Source organism: Sminthopsis crassicaudata, chromosome 3 (assembly GCF_048593235.1).
Source record: "Sminthopsis crassicaudata isolate SCR6 chromosome 3, ASM4859323v1, whole genome shotgun sequence".
Taxonomy (NCBI): Eukaryota; Metazoa; Chordata; class Mammalia; order Dasyuromorphia; family Dasyuridae; genus Sminthopsis; species Sminthopsis crassicaudata.
In genome coordinates, this window is record NC_133619.1 from 63,217,084 (window position 1) to 63,238,352 (window position 21,269).

Below are 21,269 nucleotides of genomic sequence, written 5' to 3' on the forward strand. Positions count from 1 at the left end.
ATTTAAGTTATGCACTTTTCGGTCTATATGACTATTAAGATGTAATTCAATGGAAAATGTTGTTTACAAAATTCTTGTCTGTTCCCAATTTCATTTCAATGATGCTCCCTATGCAACTGTAAATTTATCTTAAGATTTTCCATTTCTGTCTTCATAGACAGAATGTTTCTGTCACAGCTTTCCAGTAGAATGTAATAAGCTTGGTTTTTTCAAACTTTTCAACTTTTTGTTATTGGTTTCCATTTTGTTTTCAGCACATTTCATGGTACCTCAACCTCAGTAGGCATATTGTAAATGTTCAAGAAATTTGATTTTGCCTTTTCCATTTTGTATCTACTTGTTGTCTTCACAGTTTCATCTTTAAGAGCTCTTAGATTGGTCTGGCTTCATTGGGTCTCCAATCAAGATTTCTTAAACTTGATTTTGTTTTTGGTTTGGTTTTGTTTTGTTTTGCTAAGGCAACTGGGGTTAAGTGACTTGCCCCAGGTTACACAGCTAGGAAGTGTTAAGTATCTGAGGCCACATTTGAACTCAGGTTCTCCTGACTTCAGGGCTGATGCTCTATGCATTGCACCACCTAGTGCTCCTTGTTTTCCTCTTCATTTCAAGCTGTTTTGCAATACTGGTCACATTCTTCCACCATCCTCTTCTATAAGATTTCCACAGATAAGTTGGTATTCCAAAGTAGTGCTACAGTTGATAGTTCTATCTTTCTCAGAAGCAGAAAGATCAAGTATTTGTGGGCTAAGGACCCATACTCCTCTGGACCCAAATGTGGGAAGTTTTTATCCAAAAGGATTTGTACCTGGTTTGTCCCAGGTACAAATATTTCTAGTTGTGGTTTTGATAGTCTGTGTCACTATCTACTTTTCTATGAATCTTCTCACACACACACTCTCTCTCTCTCTCTCTCTCTCTCTCTCTCTCTCTCTCTCTCTCTCTCTCTCTCTCTCTCTCCTTTTTTAGCATCACAAATTTTAATTTGACATGTCATCTATTTTTATTTTAAATTGGTATTTAACAAGTGAATGGCTGGACTATCCACAGACAGCTGATTTGGAAATGACTTCTGCCCTGATGACCAGTTGTTTTTGCCCATACAGCAGTAATCTGCTTCATTTTGTGTGTGATACTTTTCTGTGTTAGCCATATGCAGAATTTCCTGACTTTATCCTTAAAGAAAGCAGTTATGATATTTTGATATTTTCTATAAGTCTTATGCTTCTTTTCTTTCTTGATCTTGAACCATCCTTTACAACTCATTTTTTGCCAGGCTTCCACTTTTGCAATGAATCACTAATTGTTAAAGTAATTAAAGCTGATTTATCGTAGAAAGCATTATTAAAGTCTTACTAGAATTTTCCTACATCTTCATCCCCTGCATACTTTACTATGAATGCTACCATTATCTTCATTTACAAATACTTCTCATGAATAGTGCAGTATGAGATAACCAAGATCCCATGTATCTTTGCCTTTTTTTTTTTTTTTTTTTTTTTTTTTTTTTGCCTCTGGAGAGACAATAAAAAATTAACTTCATTTGACTGTCTTAGAAGGACCTCCTGTGAAATAGCTCTCCTTTTAGCTACAATTTCCTTTTTCACTGATAACAAACGAAAATTGTCCTCTTTGCTACTTCTGGCTATGCCCCTGGTACTGCCCTCTGGGACCAAGCATAATCCCTTTTCCAACAAGAAAGTTAAAACTATCATAACTTCTTCTATTCTCCAACCTGAGCTTTCTTTAGAAAAAATGTCCCCAATCCTTCCCATCTATGCTCTTATGGCATGGATATAAGTTTCTTCATTTTTCTGATGATTATGGTGTCAAGAGCCCTAGTTAAAACCCAGCTCCTCCCATCTAAATGGTTTCCTAAATGATATATCCTTATGTTGTTTTTTTCCCTTTTCAATAGTATTTTATATTTCAAATTATATATAGATAGTTTTCAACTTTCATTTTTGTAAGATTCTGATTCCAATGTTTTTCTCCCTTTCTTCTTTCTTCCCCTCCCCAAGACAGCAAATCTATGATATAGGTTAAACATGTGTATACCTATGTTGGTCCTGGACAAAGCTCTCACATCTTCTAAGAATTAAATTAGGCTTATAGAGCATCCAAAAATTTCTTCTTAACCTTCTCTGCTCCCACCTGGTCCTCAGTGAAGTAAGAGAGAAGCCATAGAGAATTGAGGGCCATCCTTTCTCTTCCAGGTTCATTAGTTACCACAGCCAAAGAGTTGTCCCTAATGGCCAGGCCTGAGGATGAGCCTTTTCATACTTAGCTAGACTTTACCTTGTAGATAAAGGTACAACCTGCTACTAGAATGTACCCAGAGTCAAAAATAGTACTCACTGTTTGCCAGTATAGCCTTTGAATAGTCCAGGGACAAGCTTATTCCACAATGAGGCAAAAGAGTAGGACTTTATGGAGGATCATAAAATTAGCAACTATTAAACCTATATTTATAAGATCTTCTAAGATAACTTGTCTATTCCCAAGGGGATGGGGGAGGAGGAGAGGGAAGAGAGTGGTGGTATATGTAGAAAGGGGGAGGGGAAGTTTTTCTCACTTAAAATCCAGAATTCTAGCCAAGGTCTCCTGTAGTTCTGTAGATTGTCTGTATTACACAAGTTGACTCTTTCTTCCTCTTCCTTCCGGACAGGGCTTTCCTCTTCCCCAGTGACCAGCAAATTGATCTGGAGTTCTGGGCAGAAAGGACAGAGTTAGACTTTGCTGAGTTGCATCAGATGCGTGTTCAGGACAACCAGATCTTCTCTATCACCCCCAAGTCAGGAAGTCTGTGCCCTGGGCAAGAGCAGACAGTGGAACTCACACACAGGTGACACCAGTCCAGGGGCAAATAGCTCCCCCGAAGTGTGAGTGTGTATGTGTGTGTGTAGTTGTTTTTTTTTCCAGTTGTGTGCAACTCTTTATGACCCCATTTGGAATTTTCTTGGCAAAGATATTGTTTCTGTCTCTGTCTCTGGACTCTCATCTCTCTCTCACTCGCTTTCTCACTCTCTTGCTCTCTCTCTTGCACACTTTCACTCTCTCTGTCTCTCTGTTTTCACAAAGAAATGGTTTTCCATTTCCTTTTCTCAACTCATTTACAAATGAGGAAACTGAGACAACAAGATTGTGATTTGACCAGAATCACATAACTATTAAGTGCCTTCAAGACCCAGAAGCAGGAGCCTTTTACCAATGTCTAATAAATGTCTGGTTTTGAACCAAAGTTGCCTATGAGGCCACTATTCAATTTTTTAATAAATTAATATTTTTATTAACACAAAATTTCTGTTCCCCCCAGTTGAAAAAGAAAGACAAAGGCTTTGTAACAAATATACATAGTCAAGAAAAAAATTTACATTGGTCGTGTTATTTTGTGTGTGTGTGTGTGTGTGTGTGTGTGTGTGTGTGTGTGCGTGCACGCGCGCTCAGTTTGTCTGTAGTCTCAATCTATCCCCCGTATCCATCATTGCTGTGTAAGTAACCCTCCATTTGGGAGAGATTTGGGCTGTGATTTGGTTTCTCTGTGACTTTGTAAGGAGGACCAGGCTCCTGATCAAGCCTGTTTATTCTGCTACTTCCTATTAGTGGTGAGAAATTGACTCCTGCTCCTATGTGTCTCTTCCCCCCCCCCCCATCCCACCTTCTTTAGTCACATCTTCGTTGGTACTGATCACCTGCCTGTGCTGCTCAAAGTGTCCCATGGCCGGGAGATTCTGGTAAAGCATTTAATTATCAAAGGAATGTGGGCAATGTTCTTTAAGGGAGAACTGAGAGGCCCCGGGAGAAAGCAGCAACAGTCCCAACATTAGGCCAATCCTCTTTTTGGGGAACCACATTTTAACCCAGGCCTGGGAGATTGTATTCCACCTAAAATTAATCAATCTCTCAATCTCTCTCTCTCTCTCTCTCTCTCTCTCTCTCTCTCTCTCTCTCTCTCTCTCTCTCTCTCTCTCTCTCTCTCTCTCTCTGTCTCTTTCTCTGTCTCTCTCCTCTTTCTCTTTCTCTGTCTTTCTGTCTTTCTCTCTGTGTGTCTTTCTCTTTGTCTCTGTCTCTCTTTCCAGCTGAATTTCATAGGAGTGACAGTGCAAGTAGGAGAGAAGTACGTCCACTTCACATCCACCAGTCACCGATTCACCCCAGTAGCTATTGGCACGGCCCTTCCCTCACGTCAGGTCAGTCATCATTATCATTAACATCATCATCAACAACTTAAATTAATAACAATCTTAAATTAATCCTCAGTGCCTGGATGGCATCGAGCCAAGGATGACACATTATTAATTAACTTAAATCTCTGACAGCTTAAAGCAAAGGACTAATAAATAAAGACCCAGGAATCCTGAGTTAGTGAATTGAGAGCAGAGTAGCAAAAGGAGTGGCTAAAGATGGAAGAAATATCAGTAACTATTACATGGCTCATCTGTAGAATGGGGAGATTGACTCAAGTCTCCCCAATAGCCTTGCTTGTGGCCTTTCCAGCTTTAAATTCTGTGCAGTCTTCTGAGCAGATGATTCCTCCCAGCATCCAGTCTTAAGATATTTAGAACAAAACACTTAATCACTATCTGCCTCAGTCTCCTCATCTGTAAAATGGGAATAATAGAAATCTAGAGAAAATCTAGAATCAGAATGATTTCTGAGTGAGATGCTGAAATCTGGAGGCTGTTACATTGTAAGGGCCATATAAAGTATATTTTATGTTTTAAGTTTTACTAATGCCTTCAGAGTTTTATTATTATTATTTCATTATTATTTTATTATTATTATTATTATTTGCACCACAGACTTTTCCTAGTATCCTCCCTTGTAATAAAAACTGTTCAGCTCACAAACTATCCTAGCAACTCTGTTGGCTATCTCAGGTGATATTCTGCAACTGTGATTCTAGCACCACCTGGAGGTGCACAGGAACCTGTGTCTATGGGCCCAGGAAACAGTCATATCTTCAAGAGGCAGACAGAACTGACAGGTCATCCTTAGGAATATCTTTCTCCATCCTGAGAGCTCGAAACCCACAGTGGGTTTCTGCTCACTTATCAACTCTGAATCTTAGCTGGGATATTTACTGGGAGCTCTTTGACCTGGGGAACCAACACACCAAAGAAGGGTTCAGAGCAGCAATATCCCATTGAGGAAATCCTTTCCCAAGAGTTGAGGAATTCCCCCAGACCAGTAACCTCTTTTATGTTACTGAGGAGTTGATCTGAGTAGAAGTGACACTGTATGGTATAGTGGAACATATAGCATTGAACTGGGAGTCAAAAAAATTAGATTCTAGAGGCAGCTAAGTGGTGCAGTGGATAGAGCACCAGCCCTGAAGTCAGGAGGACCCGAGTTCAAATCTGGCCTCAAATACTTAACACATATTAATTGTGTGACCCTGGAATTAACTTAATCCCAATTGCCTCAGGGAAAAAAAATTGGATTCTAATCCAGGCAACTCAGCAACACTGTGGATTGAGTGCTCAGTCTGGAGTTAGAAAGTTATAATTTCAGATCCAGTTTCAAATTAGTTTAAAACAAAAGACTAATAAATGAAGGCCTAATAAATAAATAAATAATATGTATTTGTATATATAATATTGTAATATAATATGCATTACATATATAATAAATATAAATATTAAATATCCGGAATCCTGGGATAGTAAATTGTGAGCATAGTGGCAAAGGGAGTAGCTGGATATTGAAGAAATGTCAGTAACTATTACATGGCTCATCTGTAGAATGGGGAGATTGACTCAAGTCTCCCCAATAGCCTTGCTTGTGGCCTTTCCAGCTTTAAATTCTGTGCAATCTTCTGAGCAGATGATTCCTCCCAGCATCCAGTCTTAAGATATTTAGAACAAAACACTTAATCACTATCTGCCTCAGTCTCCTCATCTGTAAAATGGGAATAATAGCACCTACTTCATAAGAATGTTATAAGAATCAAATAGATAATATTTATAAAAAGCTTTGTGAAGTGTTTAACACATTGTAAGGTCCATATAAAGTATATTTTATATAGTTTTATTATTAGTTATTAGTCCCTGCTCTATTTATTCTTATTACACAGCTAAGTCATTTTGTGTTCTTTGGACCTCCATTTCTTTACCCATAAAATGAGGAAATTTGACTTTTCTAATATCTTTTCCAGTTCTCCCTTACTATTTTTCTCCAATCTCATACTTTAAACAGAGACTTCATGATCTCAGACTCCCCCCACTCCCCACCACCATCCCTTCTGCCTTATTAGAAATGTTTGCCCTGAAAGGATTGACTTTATGAGGATGAACTAAAGAGTTTAGGAGTCTTCCATCTGCACAGTTGAAAAAAAGAAAGACAACTCAGTGAAAAATCTATTCAGTTGTGAAAGCTTTGGATGGGTTATATATACAAATCCCACTTTATAAAAATCCTTTAAGGAGCCTCTTAGGCTTAAAAATAACAACTTTACAAGGTGGGCAACAAACTTGCAAAACTCATCAGTTGGAAAGCAAAGGCCAAAACATGTAAATAGCTTTAAAAAAAAGTTTCATGTACAATCATAAGTATCAGATACATAACAAAGTAATCCTGACAGGAAATAGATGTGGTTTCAGATTTGCCCTTAAGCTCTGAGCTCACTATTATGCAGAAAACCCTCCCAGAACCGGTGCCAGAAGAGTATTGGACTGAATGGATTATGAATCTGACCCACTTCAGCAAATCATGTTCTTATGCTTTCATAGATTTATGAACTATATAATGGCGGTTCCGTGCCTGTCTTATATGACATCCAGTTGGACCCTCTATGGGAGGTTCAAAGCAAAAATTTCCAGCACCCCATCTTCCAGTGCCTCAATCCCCATGGAGACATCCAGCCTGGCAAGACTACTCAGGTCTTCTGGATCTTCTCACCAATAGAAGCCAAGACTTACACTGTGAGCTGATACCAATTTAACTCTCAGTCTAATTTAAGTTTTCTACCCTAATTTTATTTTCCAGGATGGGGGGAGGAAGAATCTCAATTCCCTAGAGGTTCTTTCTTCTGACACAGTACCCTGAGGCTGATTTGGTCTTTTATTGTCCTCCTTATCCCATATATTCAACAGGTAGATGTCCCCATCAACATCCTGGGTTGGAACTCAGCCATTGTCAGGTTTGAAGGCGTGGGCTATGACCGTTTCATCATGGGAGATTCAGCCCCATTCCATACTGTCACCAACAATAACCAAACTCCAGTGGACACCAAATTAGTTATACCTGGCCAGGTAAGGATAAGGTAAATGGATAAAGACTGAAGGAATGGTGAGTTGGAAAGGTTGAGGCAAAGTAGGACAGAAATGCATAAGTGCAAAGGAAGACAAGGAGAAGAGCCAGTAAGATAGTTGATGTAGGGGAACAGAGATCAGGGAAACTCTATAAAAGAAAAGGAAACAGCTTGAACCTCTCCTGTGAATTCCAATCTGTCATTTTTAGCAACATATCAGATGTCCCACTAATAATTTGAATTAGCCATCTCCCCCCCCCCCAAAAAAATCTATTTCTCATCCTAACTTCATGGTACCTATTGGACTCCATCCTCACAGACATTCAGGCTTGAAACCTCGGTAATCTATGACTCTTCTTAGCCCCCTACACCTAATCACTTGCCAAGTTATGTTGATTGTGCCACTTAATTGTCTCTCATATCTGTTCCTTCTTTTATACTCCCATCATCATAACTCTAGGCCCTCACCATTTCCTTTTTTATAATTTTTGGAGGTTCTAAATTTTAATAGATTTCCATTTGTTCCTTCTGCCTTTATTCCCACCACTTCAATCATCCTTCACACTTTGTAGAAGTAATCTTACTTTGTAATATTTACAAAGATCCTGTCACTTCCTTCTGCAAAAACCTTGAATAGTGCTTCCATTGCCTAATGAATAAAGTCCAAGCTTCTTCATGAACTAACTCCAATTTATCTTTTCAACCTTATTTCATAGTCCAATTCTTCTCATGCTGTACACGTCAGTCAAACTCAGTTTGTTCATTGTGGTTCCTCAATCTCATTCTGCCACCTCCTATTTCCATTCATTTGCTTCCTTCCTTTTTCAAAGTCCAGCTCAGATGTCATCTCCTCCATGAAGCTTCTTCTGATTTCCCCAAGTAGAAGTGACCTCTCCATCTCCCATCTCCCCCTTCCTCCCTCTTTCCCTCTCCCCTCCCTCTCCCCCCCCTCTCTCTCCCTCTCTTTCCCTCTCTCTCTCTCTCTGTCTCTCCCTCCCTCCCTCCCTCTCCCTTCAAATATCTTATAAACAACCATTACATATTGAGGTTTGTGTCTGGGAAGGAGAAGTTGAAACCATATTCTGCTATCTAATTCTTTATACATGACTCCCAGCAATGGTTGATGGTGCTTAAAGACTATATAAGCCTTAGAAAAGCACTTTGCTATAGATCAGGAATTCTCAAACTTTTTTTCCATTCACAACTCCATTTTGCCCAAGAAATTTTTACTTCACCTTAGATGCATAGGCATATAAAATAGGTACCTCAAATCAAACATTTACTGATAACAAATCATAATTTTGTGACCCACAATTTAAGAAGTTTTAGATAGAACCTCAAAGTATACATGGCACTTTAATTATAAATATCTCATTCAAGCCTCACAACTTTACAAGGTGAAATTATCAGCAATTTTGCAAGTCAGAAAACTAAGTTTCCCCCATGGTGACACACCATATTTCTCCTGATCCCAACTTCAGTGTTCTTCCCACTGCAACCCACTCAATTCCTGAGGGCCTCCTTCCAGGATCTGATTTGTAAAAGTGAAGAGCTTGGTCTCTGGGTCTTTATTCAGTTCTGAATTCTATAATCTTTTAATTTAATAGATTTATTTGTATGTGTATATATATATGCGTATATATATACACACATATATGTATGTGTATGACTATATACACACATATATATGTGTGTGTGTGTATGTATGTCTTAGATATATATTAGATATAATCTCAAACGCTAACTGGACTGTGAGTGACAGAGATTGTGAAATGTGAATTTTCATCTTCATCTCCTACAAATCACATAGTCCAAGACCTTGCACACACAAGGCAATTTTTAAAAAAATTTTAAAATGGAAAGGGATGAGGAGACAAGATCTTCAGTTAGGCCAAAAAAGACAATGTTACACCGCCACCTAGTTTCCATTCTCTGAAAGAGCAGGAGGAAATCTCGTGGGTTTTTTCTTCTCATTATGAGGTTGTTCTACCGGTAGATGGCTTGGGCAATTCAGAGATAGATTGAAAATTGTAGAATTAACCAGGAAAGAGTAGTTATTTCCCACTTGTCCCTTCTGTCTATATCCCCACCTCCACTTCAATCCTCCTTCACACTTTGTCGAAGTTATCTTACTTTGTAATACTTGCTGCGCAAAAGTTTCTAGCATGGAATCTGGTAAAACCCAATACTCTGGTAGTTTGTTGCCATAATTGAAGAAAAACTTAAATTTCAGTTAGAGATTAGTGAAAATAAAGGTGTAATTTTTCCCATCCAAGTTCCCAGATCCCATAGTGTCTATCCATGGATGCCAGGTTAGAAATCCCTCATGGTCCTTGCTCCCAGGATCCAGGATCAGATAAACTAGCCCCTCTTCAAGCTCTGATAGATGTTGATGATCTGTGATTTCTAGGAAAAACCCCCACTAATCCTCAGTTTTCTGTTCCATTGTCAATCTCTTTACTTGTTAGAATGATTCCCCAACTCTCTAACTAATTTCTTCTGCTGAAGTTTTAGTACTTTATTCTAATAAATATAATTCATAATAACCTTGGGATATTCTTAGCTCTGGCTTGACTCAATCTTACATTATTCCTTCTCACTATCATAATCTCCATCCAACAGGTTATATTCCTATCTCAATCTCGAATTTCCCTGGGCAACATCCCAGCACACTCCAAGTGTAGCCGTCTCATCTTTCTCAACAACGCCTCAGAAAAAGAGTTCGTCATCTTCTCTTGGGATCTGGGATCATCAAATGTAATAGATAATGTGGTGAGAATCCCAGCAGGTACTCACTGGCCCCATTCCTGACCTCTCCCTCTGAGCCCCAATGGACCTTACAAATTCCTCCTCCTACACAAACCCCACTGACCCTTCTCCCTGGATGAGCCTCACAAACACCTCCTTAGCCTGGTCTCCCCTGCTACCATCCATACTAGATACTGAAGGTGTCTCCCATGATGGGAGTGGTGGCTCCTGGGGAAAATGTCCCTTTTGTGGTGACCATGAAGGCCTCACAGAACACCTGTTTCTACAGCTTTGACCTGGTCTGCAAGGTGAGGAGCCCAGAGACAGATGGCCACTGTTATCTAAACCCTAGGTGGGAAGAGGAACAGGGAAGGGACTCCTGGGGAAAAGTAAAAGAGAAGCCAGTATTATTTGGAGGATGGCCCCTAATATTCCTCTCCTTTACATGGACTTGATGCTGATAAATATCCTGTAACCTCAGGGCTCTTTGTACTTGAAGAGCATGGTTTAGCTCCTGAAAACAGGCCAGGAAAGTAGGCTGGGCTAAGGGGTTTGCTTTACTGACCCTCCCTTCCCCTTTCCACTTCCACTCTTCCCCCCTACCTTTTCTTGGACCTTTAGATTTACCTACAGAGAACCCTGACCCAGTATGAAGCAGAATTGCAGGCCTGGGAGAAGGAAAAGAACCGGCAAGATGTTGAGTTCACAATCACAGAAACGAATTTGGAGGTGAGACTCAGAAGGCCCAGGATGCTCCCAACACAGCGGCCTCAGTTTGCTTAAGATGCATTAAAGAGATGATAAAGAGATGAGCAAAAGCTTCCACAGAATAATCATGCTGAGGGAATTCCTCTCCTCATCCTCCCCATTCCTACTCCTCAAGCCTAGAAGTGTCTCCCCTTCTAATTACCTTTCTTGGATATCTCTTAGGCCTCAAGGTTGCCCTTGGGATTGATTTTAATCAGATTCTGCCTTTAAAAAGGTGAAAGCCAGAAGCTTGTCCTAGCCCTGGCATCCCCCCCCTGCCCTGGAGGAAGTGGGGTTTCCCTAGGAGTTGGGGGAGAAAGACAAGTTCCCCTAAAGGGGAAGCCAGAGAAAGGTCTTTGGATTTGAGTGTTCAGTCCTTTCAGGGTCTGTGGTGGGGGAGGAGATTCACCACTTCGGGGATCTCCCATCACCCTTTGCCAGGGGTTCCATTCCCCTTCTACAGGGACTACCTGAATTCTTGGAATCCAAACCATCCTGTACAGCGTGTGGCAGGAAGTATAAGGTAATTATATCTCCTCTCCCTACCCACCCCTTCAAGGTCCCTGGGGATATTCGAAGACAGACACTTGAGTTTGGATGGGGGAGGGTGTTAAAGAAATTTTGAAGGCCTGGAAAGCCCCAGACTAGCTGGCACTAACATTCTTCCCAAAGCTTAGAACTCTGGGGCTGAGCCCTCCAACTAAGGGGTAGGGAAGGAAAATGGATGTACACTCCTGACGCCTGCCACTTGTACATTTCCCTCTCCCCAGACCTTGCCCCCTATCCAGAAACAACCACCCTACACCCCACCAGTCTCCTGGAAACTAAGGAGCCCTAAGCCCAGGCATATCAGCCTCTGTCCTGAGCCACCCAAGCCCTGCCTGCTTTACTTGGGTCTCACTGCTCGTGCCCATAACTTGGATGACTTCGTGTCGAACTTCTACACTGAATTCCCCTGCTACTTCCTCCACATGTGAGTTCCCAGAGATATTTGGGTCCCCTCATCCATCATCACCTCCCAAAAGGTTATATCAAGGTTATTCTTTAGGTTGAAGAAGGAACACTGTGGGATAAAGGGACTTGAAATGGCTTTTATGGATAGGATAGTATTTAATCTCCTTGGTCCTTGTTTTGCCACTGCTCTGGCCCACTCACCTGGAGAGGGTGGAAAATCAGCCAGAGGTCCTTCCCTGTACATTGGGGGAAGAAAGTTCAGAAATTGGGGGAAAAAAAGGAGATCCAACTTCTTTAGGACTCAGTTTCCCCAGGATTCCTTCAAGTTCCAGCTCTATGACTCTATGCTAGATATTGTTGGAGAATTCCTAGCCAAGGGTGGGGTGGTAAAGCATGTACAAGCATAACTGTAAACCAAAACATCCTAGTAAGGAAACAGGACCTTCCACAGTTATTAGTAGGTATTTCAGAAATTGGTGCTTATCATGTACCACAGGGTATGAGAGTTTTTGGCGGGGGTGATAGAGGGAGAGATCTTGGGATAGAGCAAAGATCACATGAGCAAAGGGAATATTATATAAGCAAAGTCACAGAGTTAGGGAAACATACCCTCAACAACCTCTATGGTGGTGGCGGCTCAGGGGGACGAGGGAACTTACTTATTCATTGTGTTTTGAGCATGTATAGAATAGTAAGAAAACACTGGATGGAAAGGCTGGAGTTAGTTTCTGTAGGACCTTAAATGCCTTCTGAGGGCATTGGACTTAATTCACTTGGCATTTGGAAGCCACAGAAGTTTGATTTTTTTTAATGATCTTACAATCTGTGTATAAGAAAGAATAATTTGGCAAGAATGTGAAGGATGGATTTGGTTAGGGAAGTTATTTGAAGACAGAGAAATTAGAAAATTATAGTGTAGGAAGAGGTAATGAAAACCTGGATTACTATGTGCCCAGTACCCTAAGAAGGGGAAGAAGGAGACTTATGAGAGAAATATTTAAGAATTGAAATCTACAGCATTTGGCCACTCAGTTGAGGGGGGGAGTCTATGGTTAATTTAGTATGGAGGAAATGGTGGTATTGTTCATCAAAATAGGAAAATCAAGAAAGAAAGCAAGTTTGGGAAGAAAAAGGATGAATTCCATGTTATATATTTTGAATATTAGGTGTTTGCCCCAAACAAAGGCAATGGGTAAGTAGAAACTTGGATACAGAGCTCAGGAGAGAGATTACTGCCAGAGATAGATATTTGGGAGCCACCCTTATAGTATGATTGGAATCATAGGAGAAGAGGATCACCAAGGAAGAGAGGAAAGAATGGGGACTAAAGACAGAAATTTAAAGGAGTAATCAAGAGATGGAGGAGAACCAAGTGTGTACAGTGTCATAAAAGCAGAGAGGATGAAGGATAATAAAGACAGATTGAATAAAGGTCATTGAATGAGTCAGTGATGGTCCTGGGTGACTTTGTGAGAGAGCAATGGGGCAGAAGCCAGTGACTTTGGGATGAGTTTAAAAGTGAACAAGTGATGAGAAAAGTCAGAGTATGGACTGCTCTTTATAAAAGCTTAGGAGTGAAGAAAAGGAAGAAGATGGACTAGTAGAAGTAAATGGGTAGCACAGGTAAGGAAGTCTATTTCTTGTTTTTGTTTTTTAGGTTAGAGGAGAACTAACTATATTTGTAGGTGAAGCAGGAGGACACTGGAGAGGGAAAGATTAAAAAAATCAAGAAAGGGAAGGTTTGATTGATGGAGCAATGTCCTGAAAGAAATAGAAGAGGATGGGATCAAAAACACAGATGGAATTGTTTGCCTTGCCAATGATGGTGTACCCCCCCATTCCCCGTGGCAAAAGGGTTAAAACAGATACATTTTTGACGTATGGAACCCTTTATCTCAGGAAAGGAAAAGAAAAGAAGAGATGTCATCTGTTGAGAATAATGAGGTTTGAAGTGTGGTTTAGTATTTTGAGGAAAGAAAGAATTCAAAAAGCTGTTTTGGGGAATGTTATTGGGATTCAGTTGAAGTTTTACTCTATAGCACTGGTTAAAGATGAACAGAATGGGGAACTCCAATTAAAAGGACCAGATTTGCCTCCTCTCCAATGTAAGGAGAAACTCCTTGTTCAAAGTTGAGATTGAGGTAGAGTGTTGGGCTGGAATCAGGCTTATCCTATTCTTTTGGGAAGCTACATAAAATTCCATCACCTATTTGCAGGCCACTCAAAGAGAAGAAAAATGAAGGTGAATCAATGACGGAGGATAAACCTGAACAGATTACACTTTCTAGGCAGGCGAAGCGGCTTGTGACAGATATTCTGACCATAGTTATCAGGTATTGATCCCTAACCTCTTAGTAGCATTCAACTCAGCCCATAAAGCTATCCGAGCATCTGCTCACTCCCCATTCTCATCTCCATTGCTGCTGCTCCTCCCATGGCCTCTATGTCCCAAATCAACTTAAAGGGAATTTCCTCAAGTAATTAACCTCTAGGTAACTAGGGAAGTAACCCCCCCCCCCAGTGGTGTCTGATGGAATGTTGTCAATAACGACAACAGTTGCTCTTCCTCTTCCCCATTAATTAGCCAGCAAAACTACTTTTTTTCACCATTATTTGTTAAGGAAATTCTGGAAATTATCGTAGAATCCCTATTCTTAACCTTTAGATCCCAAACCTATCATTTTTCTCTCAAGGGGCTTTGGAAAGGGAAAAATCTTTCATCAGAATGAGTGGCAAGTGAATAGCTCTAAGTTGTCTTGGCTAGAACCAAAGCTGATGATTGCTTTGCTCCATTCCTTTTCCTAGAACCATTAGACATGGTGCTGTCCCCATGAAAGTCCCCTTGACCCAAGAAAGGCTCTAATTGCAGTTGGGATCATGGGGGTGGATGGGAAAGGGCAGGCTCTTCAAGCCCTTCCCATAAAACTGGCCTTCCTATCAGGAGCTTACTGGAAGACAGGAAGTTCCATGAAGACGTGGAAAACGCCCTGGTGGAACCCATTCCTTACTTCAGCCAGTTCTGGAGTGAGGAGTCATCTCGGAGGCCAAAAAGGAAAAGTAGTTTGGATCGTGTATCTGATAACTTCACCTTGTGTGAGGGAGAAGAGGAGGGAGAAGATGAAGGTAAAGAGGATGAGACCGGAGAAGAAGAAGAAGAATCCTGGGACAAGGGAAAGCTGTATGAGTCCCTGGATGAAAGTATGTCTCATCAAAGCATACAGAAAAGGTCTCTGCATCACTTGCTGTCCGAAGGATTGAATAGAATCCTGAAGGAAGAAAAAAGCTGGCGGGAAAAGGAAATGATCTCCCGGTGAGCCTAGGGAGGGTTGGGGAGGGGGGGGGTAGCAGAGGGTGGGGATAGTCTGGTCCTAAAACGGGGTAAGGGAACAAATCCTGGCCCAGGACCACAGGGACGAGTCAAAGTCTGTCTAGTCCCTGCAACTTTAATGTAGAAGAGATTTCTTTTTAAAGCGGATCTTGGTTTTTATTTCAAATTTTGTTTTGTTTTCAAGAAGAGGGATGGTAGAGGAACTCCCTGTGTCCAGTCTCTTATCAGTGCTCTGGACAACTAGGTTCCTAACCATTGCACTACTCTGCCTTTTAAAATCTGTCTTACAATGCAGAGGCTTTTCTACCCTCTTCAACTGTCCGTCCCCTGGTCGCCCCTTTCTGCCCTTCCTGAACTGTATCAGTCCCCCCTTCCCCCGTCCTGGCAGCAGTGTCTGAGCTCAGGTCCCTCCTAGGCTGCCCAGCTTCCTGAGTCTTCGCCAGTCGGTGCTGGAAAACATGATCCAGAACATCATGATCGAGGCCAGCCGCGGGGAGGTGGTGCTGACCACGAAGCCCCGCGTCATCGCCCTGCCTCCGCCCCCGCCGCCCCCCAACAACAACTTGCCCAGGTGAGAGGAGGCGCCGGCCGGGTTGGCGTAATCCGGGTGCTGGAGCCCCACACTCACCGGCCCCCGCGCTTATTTCTTCCAGCGAGCAGACTCCGGACTCGATACTCCGGCGCCGAAGCTTCGGCTCCATCTCCACACCTCTGCCTCCGACGCACGTCTTCCGGAAGCTATCCATCTCCGAGGTGGTGGTCTAGGCTTCCCCGGAGCCGGGAACTGCCCGTCTTCCCGTCCTTCCACGCCGCGGACCTGCAGCGGGGGATCCCGTGCTCTCCAGGAAAAAAAAAGAAAAAAAAAAAAGTTTGCCAGTCACTCGCGGTCCCTGGGCTTCCACCGAGCCTCTCGGTCCCGCACTCTCGCAGTAAAATCGCACCTCGAGCCAGCCCGGCCTTCTGTCTTAATTCTTGCCGCCGCCGGGGCCTGGACTCCCGGGGATGGGCTTGGGGAGAGCGCCCCCGCACAAACGTAATGGGCAGTTATGTGAGTGTGAGTGTCGGGGCTGATTGCGAGGCAGGAAAAGTCCGAGAGCGGGCTGGGGCGCGTGCGCCGGGCCCGAACGCTCTCCCGCTCGGGTCGGCTGGTTCGATCCAGGTGCCACAGGCAGATGGCGCTGCTCTGTGGCCGGGGCCCGGCTCCTGGCTGTGCAGTGAGGGCCCCGGCCTCTCGCACCCCTGAAAGAAGCCCGCCCCGCCGGCTACCCCCGGGAGGGAGTCGGAGATGGGGGGCGGTAGCTGGACGCGGCGGACTTAAATCAGCCCCGAGCTTCTAGGCTTTTTTTAAATTAGGTGATAGTCCCTGACTGAGCAAGGTTGGGGACAGCTTCCTTAAACTGCCGCCTCCCCACCCCCATCCAGCGCTGCGCCGGCCCCTTGATCCGCCTGCAATCGCCTCTCATTTCTTTGCAATCTGGGAAACCGAGGCACTGGCCGGAGCTCGGGGAAGACCTTCCCACAGATCCTACTGCTAGACTAGGTGCAATGCAGAAGGACCAGATTGAGCTAAATGTCCCGCACTCCGTATCAATTTGGCGTCCCAAATCCAGGGAGAACCCCCCCCCCATTTCAACCCTCCCCCCCACACACATTCCCACCCCAGCTTAGGTCCAGTATTGCAGAACTTCATCAACTCTCTTGCTGGGGCTGATCCTCCCTCCTCTCCTCTTCAACCTCTCCCGGCCATCCCTCCCCCTCTTCCCCCGCCCTCAGCATGGCAGGTGGGTGGAAAAATGACATCTGGTGTTGTTCCAGTGACTGCCATGTCCCAAGCCTTTCTCCTCCTCAGACCCCTCCCCCCAAAATTAGGCGTACACGTAGCTCCCAACTCCCTGTTCCCGGGTGTCCCGAAGAATCAGTCTGGATTGAGGGTGGGGACCCTAAGGTGGTGGGGTCCCACACTGGTGGAGATGTAGGGGGGAGCAGCTCCGCCTCCCCTGAATCAATATTTGCCCCGAGTAAACGCCCCACCAGTCCGGACAGGTGTGTGCGTGTGTGTGTGTGTGTGTGTGTGTGTGTGTGTGTGTGTGTGTGTGTGTGTTGGGGGCGGGAGCCCGAGTAGAAGGTGGTGATGTGGGAGCCGAAGAGGTGGGGGTGGGGGCGGACAGGGTGTTATAAGAGCCTGCCCAGCCTGGCCTGGGCATTCCGCACTCAGACTCCAGCCAGGGAGCACGCCGAGCAGGCCCGCCCGGGGGAGGGAGCGGGGAGGGGTTGGTGGGGAGGGGCCGAGCTGGGCAGGCCGGGTCCTGGCACACCTGTTGCCCCGGCTGCCAGCCGGGCCGCCGACGTGTCAGCCCCGAGAGCCACGCAGGTGAGAAGAGCCGGACACCTGCGGCCCCGAGCCCATGACTGCTATCCGATCCGCCTCCGGTCCCGCTCCCCGACTCCTCACCCATGGCCGGCCAGCAGCAGCAAAGAGGAGGAGCGCCTCACGGCCGAAACCGAGACCCACTCCCGTGATCCCGTGCCGGTGTCCCGGGCCCTCCGCTCCCGACCCGCGCCGAGCCCCTCGCACAAACCGGACCTGAACGTTTTGTTCGTTCGGCTCGCGTGAGGCGGAGGCGGCCTGTCTGCGCCCCCGGGACACCGGGCACCGGGCCCCAGCCAGAAGCCCGGAAGCCTGGCACAGCTCAGCGAAGGGCCGTCAAGTGCCCCGAAGTCCAGCGCCGCTCAGCCGCTCAGCCACTCAACCCCCACTGGAACGCCAGCTGCCCAGCTTCGCCGCCGCAGCCCTCGCCGCGTGGCTCCCTCCGGCCCCCACCCCAACCCCAATTTCCTGCGTCCCCTGGCGACTGTTCCCCCAGATCCGGCTCCCATCCGGCTACACTGCGCCAGAACCCGCCCAGCCCGCCCCTCCCCGCTCCCTGGGCCCCGTCCCGGGGACTGTGGGCAGTCCATGTGGCAGCCCGTGTGTCCAAAAGCTCATCTGGTTGTGGGGGTGTAGCAGCAGCCCCGTAGATTTAGCCACACACTGGGGCTCCCTGGCTAGCTCTGAACGTCACTGGAAAGAGTGGGGGAGCCTGTGGTGGCGATGCGTGGGCTGAGGTGGGTAGATACCTGGATTTGGAGAGGCTCCAGGTTTCAGAGGGCCCTGGGCTAGGTCACCAACCGTGTCAGCGTCTTTGATGTATCATTCCTAAACTCTCCCGCAGCTCAGCCTTCTCTCTACACAGTTAGAAAAAGACAAGAAGGAAGAGCGAATTTCTGTCTCAGACACAGGTTCACTGGAGCACAGGAAAGCAGAACTTTTTCCTGACTGAAGAATATACACTCATTAATTTGTCTTATTTACCTATAGTTTTTTTTTTGTTTGTTTGTTTTGTTTTTTGTTTTTTTAATCCACATTGAGGAAACTTTCCTCAAACCAAGACCCAGTTGAAGGACTTTTCAAGTCCCACTGGAGGTAAGAACTGGACCGCTGAGCTGTCAGGGTCCCGTCCAACTGATTCTTGATCCCAGTCTGACCCCCAATGCCTCATTATTAATCCTCAAACCCAAGCCACACAGTTTAAACACTAAAATCAGAGGTCAGAGCTCATGAAACACATCTAAATACTCTTTACGAGATGTCAGCTAGAGAGATATTGATGAGACCGGAGAAGAAAAAACCTGAGGAAAGATCAGTCTAAACTGTTGGGTTTTTTTCCCCCACATACACTAGGTACTTCATCTTTAACCTCAGTCCCACCCTGCCCCCTACCTAAAATACCCCCCAAAACCTTTCTTCTGTCCCAAACAGAAGGGGGCACATCATACTTTCCCCATTTGCTTCGTTCTGGAAGTTTTCCTCCTTGACAGCTGGGACTTGGAGACAGTACACTCCCATCCCAACTCAACCCAGAGGTTGCAGTTGCAGGGAGTGATAATGAGTTAGTTGTCCATGGAGTCAGGCCTACTACTTGGATGAGGAAAGGGAGTAGAAGGGAGGTGTAAACTGTGTTTCTCTGGTGTTAGAGAGAGCTCCCTCTCCACCTTTCTGGGAGCGGGAACACCAAAGGCTCCTGAAAATGATACAAGTTCCCACTGCCCTAAAATGGCCAAAGCAGAAGATTGCCCTGAGGGAGATAGTGTACTGTTCTCTATCCACTTCCTTTCCCACCTCACCCTTGCATCACCTCCCACACACAGCGTCCACCTGGCTCAGTCTTTAGGACTGGGAAGAAAAGCAGAAGGGATGGTAGAAACACAGACACACTGAGGACAGTATAATCAGAGAAGAGATAGGGCCTTAAAAGGAATAGTCAGCTCACTGAATTTAGTAATGATCACGGAGAGAGCTCAGTTCTCATCTCTTCTCTCCAATCATCACCAGAGAACAAACAAAGGGGAAAGGAAAGGAGGAAAGGAAGCAGAAGGGCATATCTATCTTTAGTGCTGGAAATTTGGGAAAGGATGCTGGATATTTGTGTTCCTCTTGCCCCGTACCTAATAAGCCATCCTTTGTCCAGCCCCTCCACCTTCTGTTGAAATAAAGATGATTTGCATAGGGTGATAGACTAAGGTCTGGGCACTAAGATCTTCCTGATGCATTATGGGAGAGCTCCTTTCCCTGCCTTCTCCCACTTATCCACTATAGGATGGCAGAACCTATCACTATTATGCTCCTAGAATCTGGGATTGGGTATCTTTTCCCCACTACTTTCATGCAGCCCTGGGAGGGTGCACAAGGGTAGAACCACAGAATGTTAGAAGGATCTTGGAAAAGCCCAACCTCTTGTTTTGTAAAGGAAGAAATAGATCCTTGAGAGGGGGAAATTACTTGGCCAAGTTAATACAACTAAAGTGGCTAAACCAAATCTCCTTTCCTAGTGCCTTTTCCACCATATGAACAGGTGCCTCTGTGTCCCAGACTTGGGAGATGGTGTGGGTACTGGGATCCTAAGCTATCCTAAAATATTCCATGATGGCAGAGAATCACCTCACCACCATCCCCCATCAAGTCCACTTTCCTAAATCCATCATCTTCCCCATCAAATCATTTTGGCCTCCAGAGCTTCTTGGCAATGAATAAAAAGTGAATAGTAACCTGGAACCCAACCCCCCTCCAGGGTGGAGTCTAGGAGGCGCCAGGGAGCCCTGCAGGTGCTAGTGGTGATGAGAGTGTGTGGGGGAAGCCAGCAGCTGGTGTTCGATACTCCCCCCCCCCTTCTCTTTCCCATCATAGCTTGAGGCCAGAGCCTGTTTTCCATCATCCCAAAGAGGCAACTATCAGCACCCTAGATGGAAGTTGTTCATGGGAGCAAGAGGTGGAGATAGAGCCAGAGAGATGGGGGAAGGGAAAAACCAAGCATGAAAGAGGAACACCTTGAATGAGACAGTGAGATAGAGAATGAGAAACAGAAACAACCAGTATGGAAAAATAAGGGAGAGAAACAGAAAAATTAATGTAACAGGTAGAATAGGGAAGAGGGAGAAGGAGAGACAGAAGGACAAATGGAGTGGGAGAAGAAGAGGAGTAGAGGAAGAGAGGGACAGACAAGGGGAGAGGAAGAGGGAAAGGGAGAGAAATGGAGTAAAAGACAAACAGACATTAAGGAAGAGGGAGAAATAGACTGACTAGGAATGGTCAAATATAAAATAGAGAAAATATACAAATGCAAAATGCAGGGGAAAAAGGAAGCAAGTTGGAAAGCCACTGAGAAATACAGAAACAATATACATAGTCATTAAAGTGGGAGTCCCCAATCTTAGATTGGGGCCTACAACCCTGACTCCATGTATGATGGCAGGTGTGTGGAGAGGAAGCTGGCAGCAGGATAGACATCCATCATCCTCCTCCCAATCCAGCTAGTACAAATGGGGTACGAGAGGGGATTCTGGGCAGGAATTACATCATCTGCAAAAGAATTATCTCCCCAACAAGAAGAGCTGCTGCTTAAGAGTTAAAAAATGAGCACTAAGTGAGAGGGTTGGGTCACTGTGCCTTTGCTTCCTCTCTATCTCATTCTTAATCCCACAATCACATCAGGTACTTAGAAAGAGGGGCTGTTAAATTAAATACTCAACCAACTTTCTGTTACTAACAGCTGGTGCAAATTAATGAGGCAGCTGTGGAGCATCAGATTTTGCTTTTAAAATCAGAGAAATTGAGGAGCCTTCAGGAGGAGAGAAAATAGTCTATAGCTTTTTCTTAGAGGGGGAAGACAGAAAAAAAGCATAGGTCCCCAAGGTAGGGTTTCCAGG

General features: G+C 44.7%; 1 protein-coding gene across 1 annotated transcript in view; it reads left to right on the top strand.

Moving 5' to 3' along the window:
- Nucleotides 1–15,976, top strand: part of CFAP65 (cilia and flagella associated protein 65) — a 49,038-nt gene extending 33,062 nt beyond the window's left edge. The window contains 14 exon segments of the mRNA XM_074298721.1: nucleotides 2,666–2,842; nucleotides 3,665–3,731; nucleotides 4,077–4,187; nucleotides 6,729–6,920; nucleotides 7,092–7,250; nucleotides 9,872–10,021; nucleotides 10,189–10,305; nucleotides 10,619–10,726; nucleotides 11,208–11,267; nucleotides 11,515–11,717; nucleotides 13,915–14,031; nucleotides 14,640–15,008; nucleotides 15,442–15,597; nucleotides 15,680–15,976. Coding sequence (XP_074154822.1) covers nucleotides 2,666–2,842; nucleotides 3,665–3,731; nucleotides 4,077–4,187; nucleotides 6,729–6,920; nucleotides 7,092–7,250; nucleotides 9,872–10,021; nucleotides 10,189–10,305; nucleotides 10,619–10,726; nucleotides 11,208–11,267; nucleotides 11,515–11,717; nucleotides 13,915–14,031; nucleotides 14,640–15,008; nucleotides 15,442–15,597; nucleotides 15,680–15,791 — 2,098 coding nt within the window. The 3' untranslated portion in view covers nucleotides 15,792–15,976.
- Nucleotides 15,977–21,269: the final 5,293 nt, after the last annotated feature.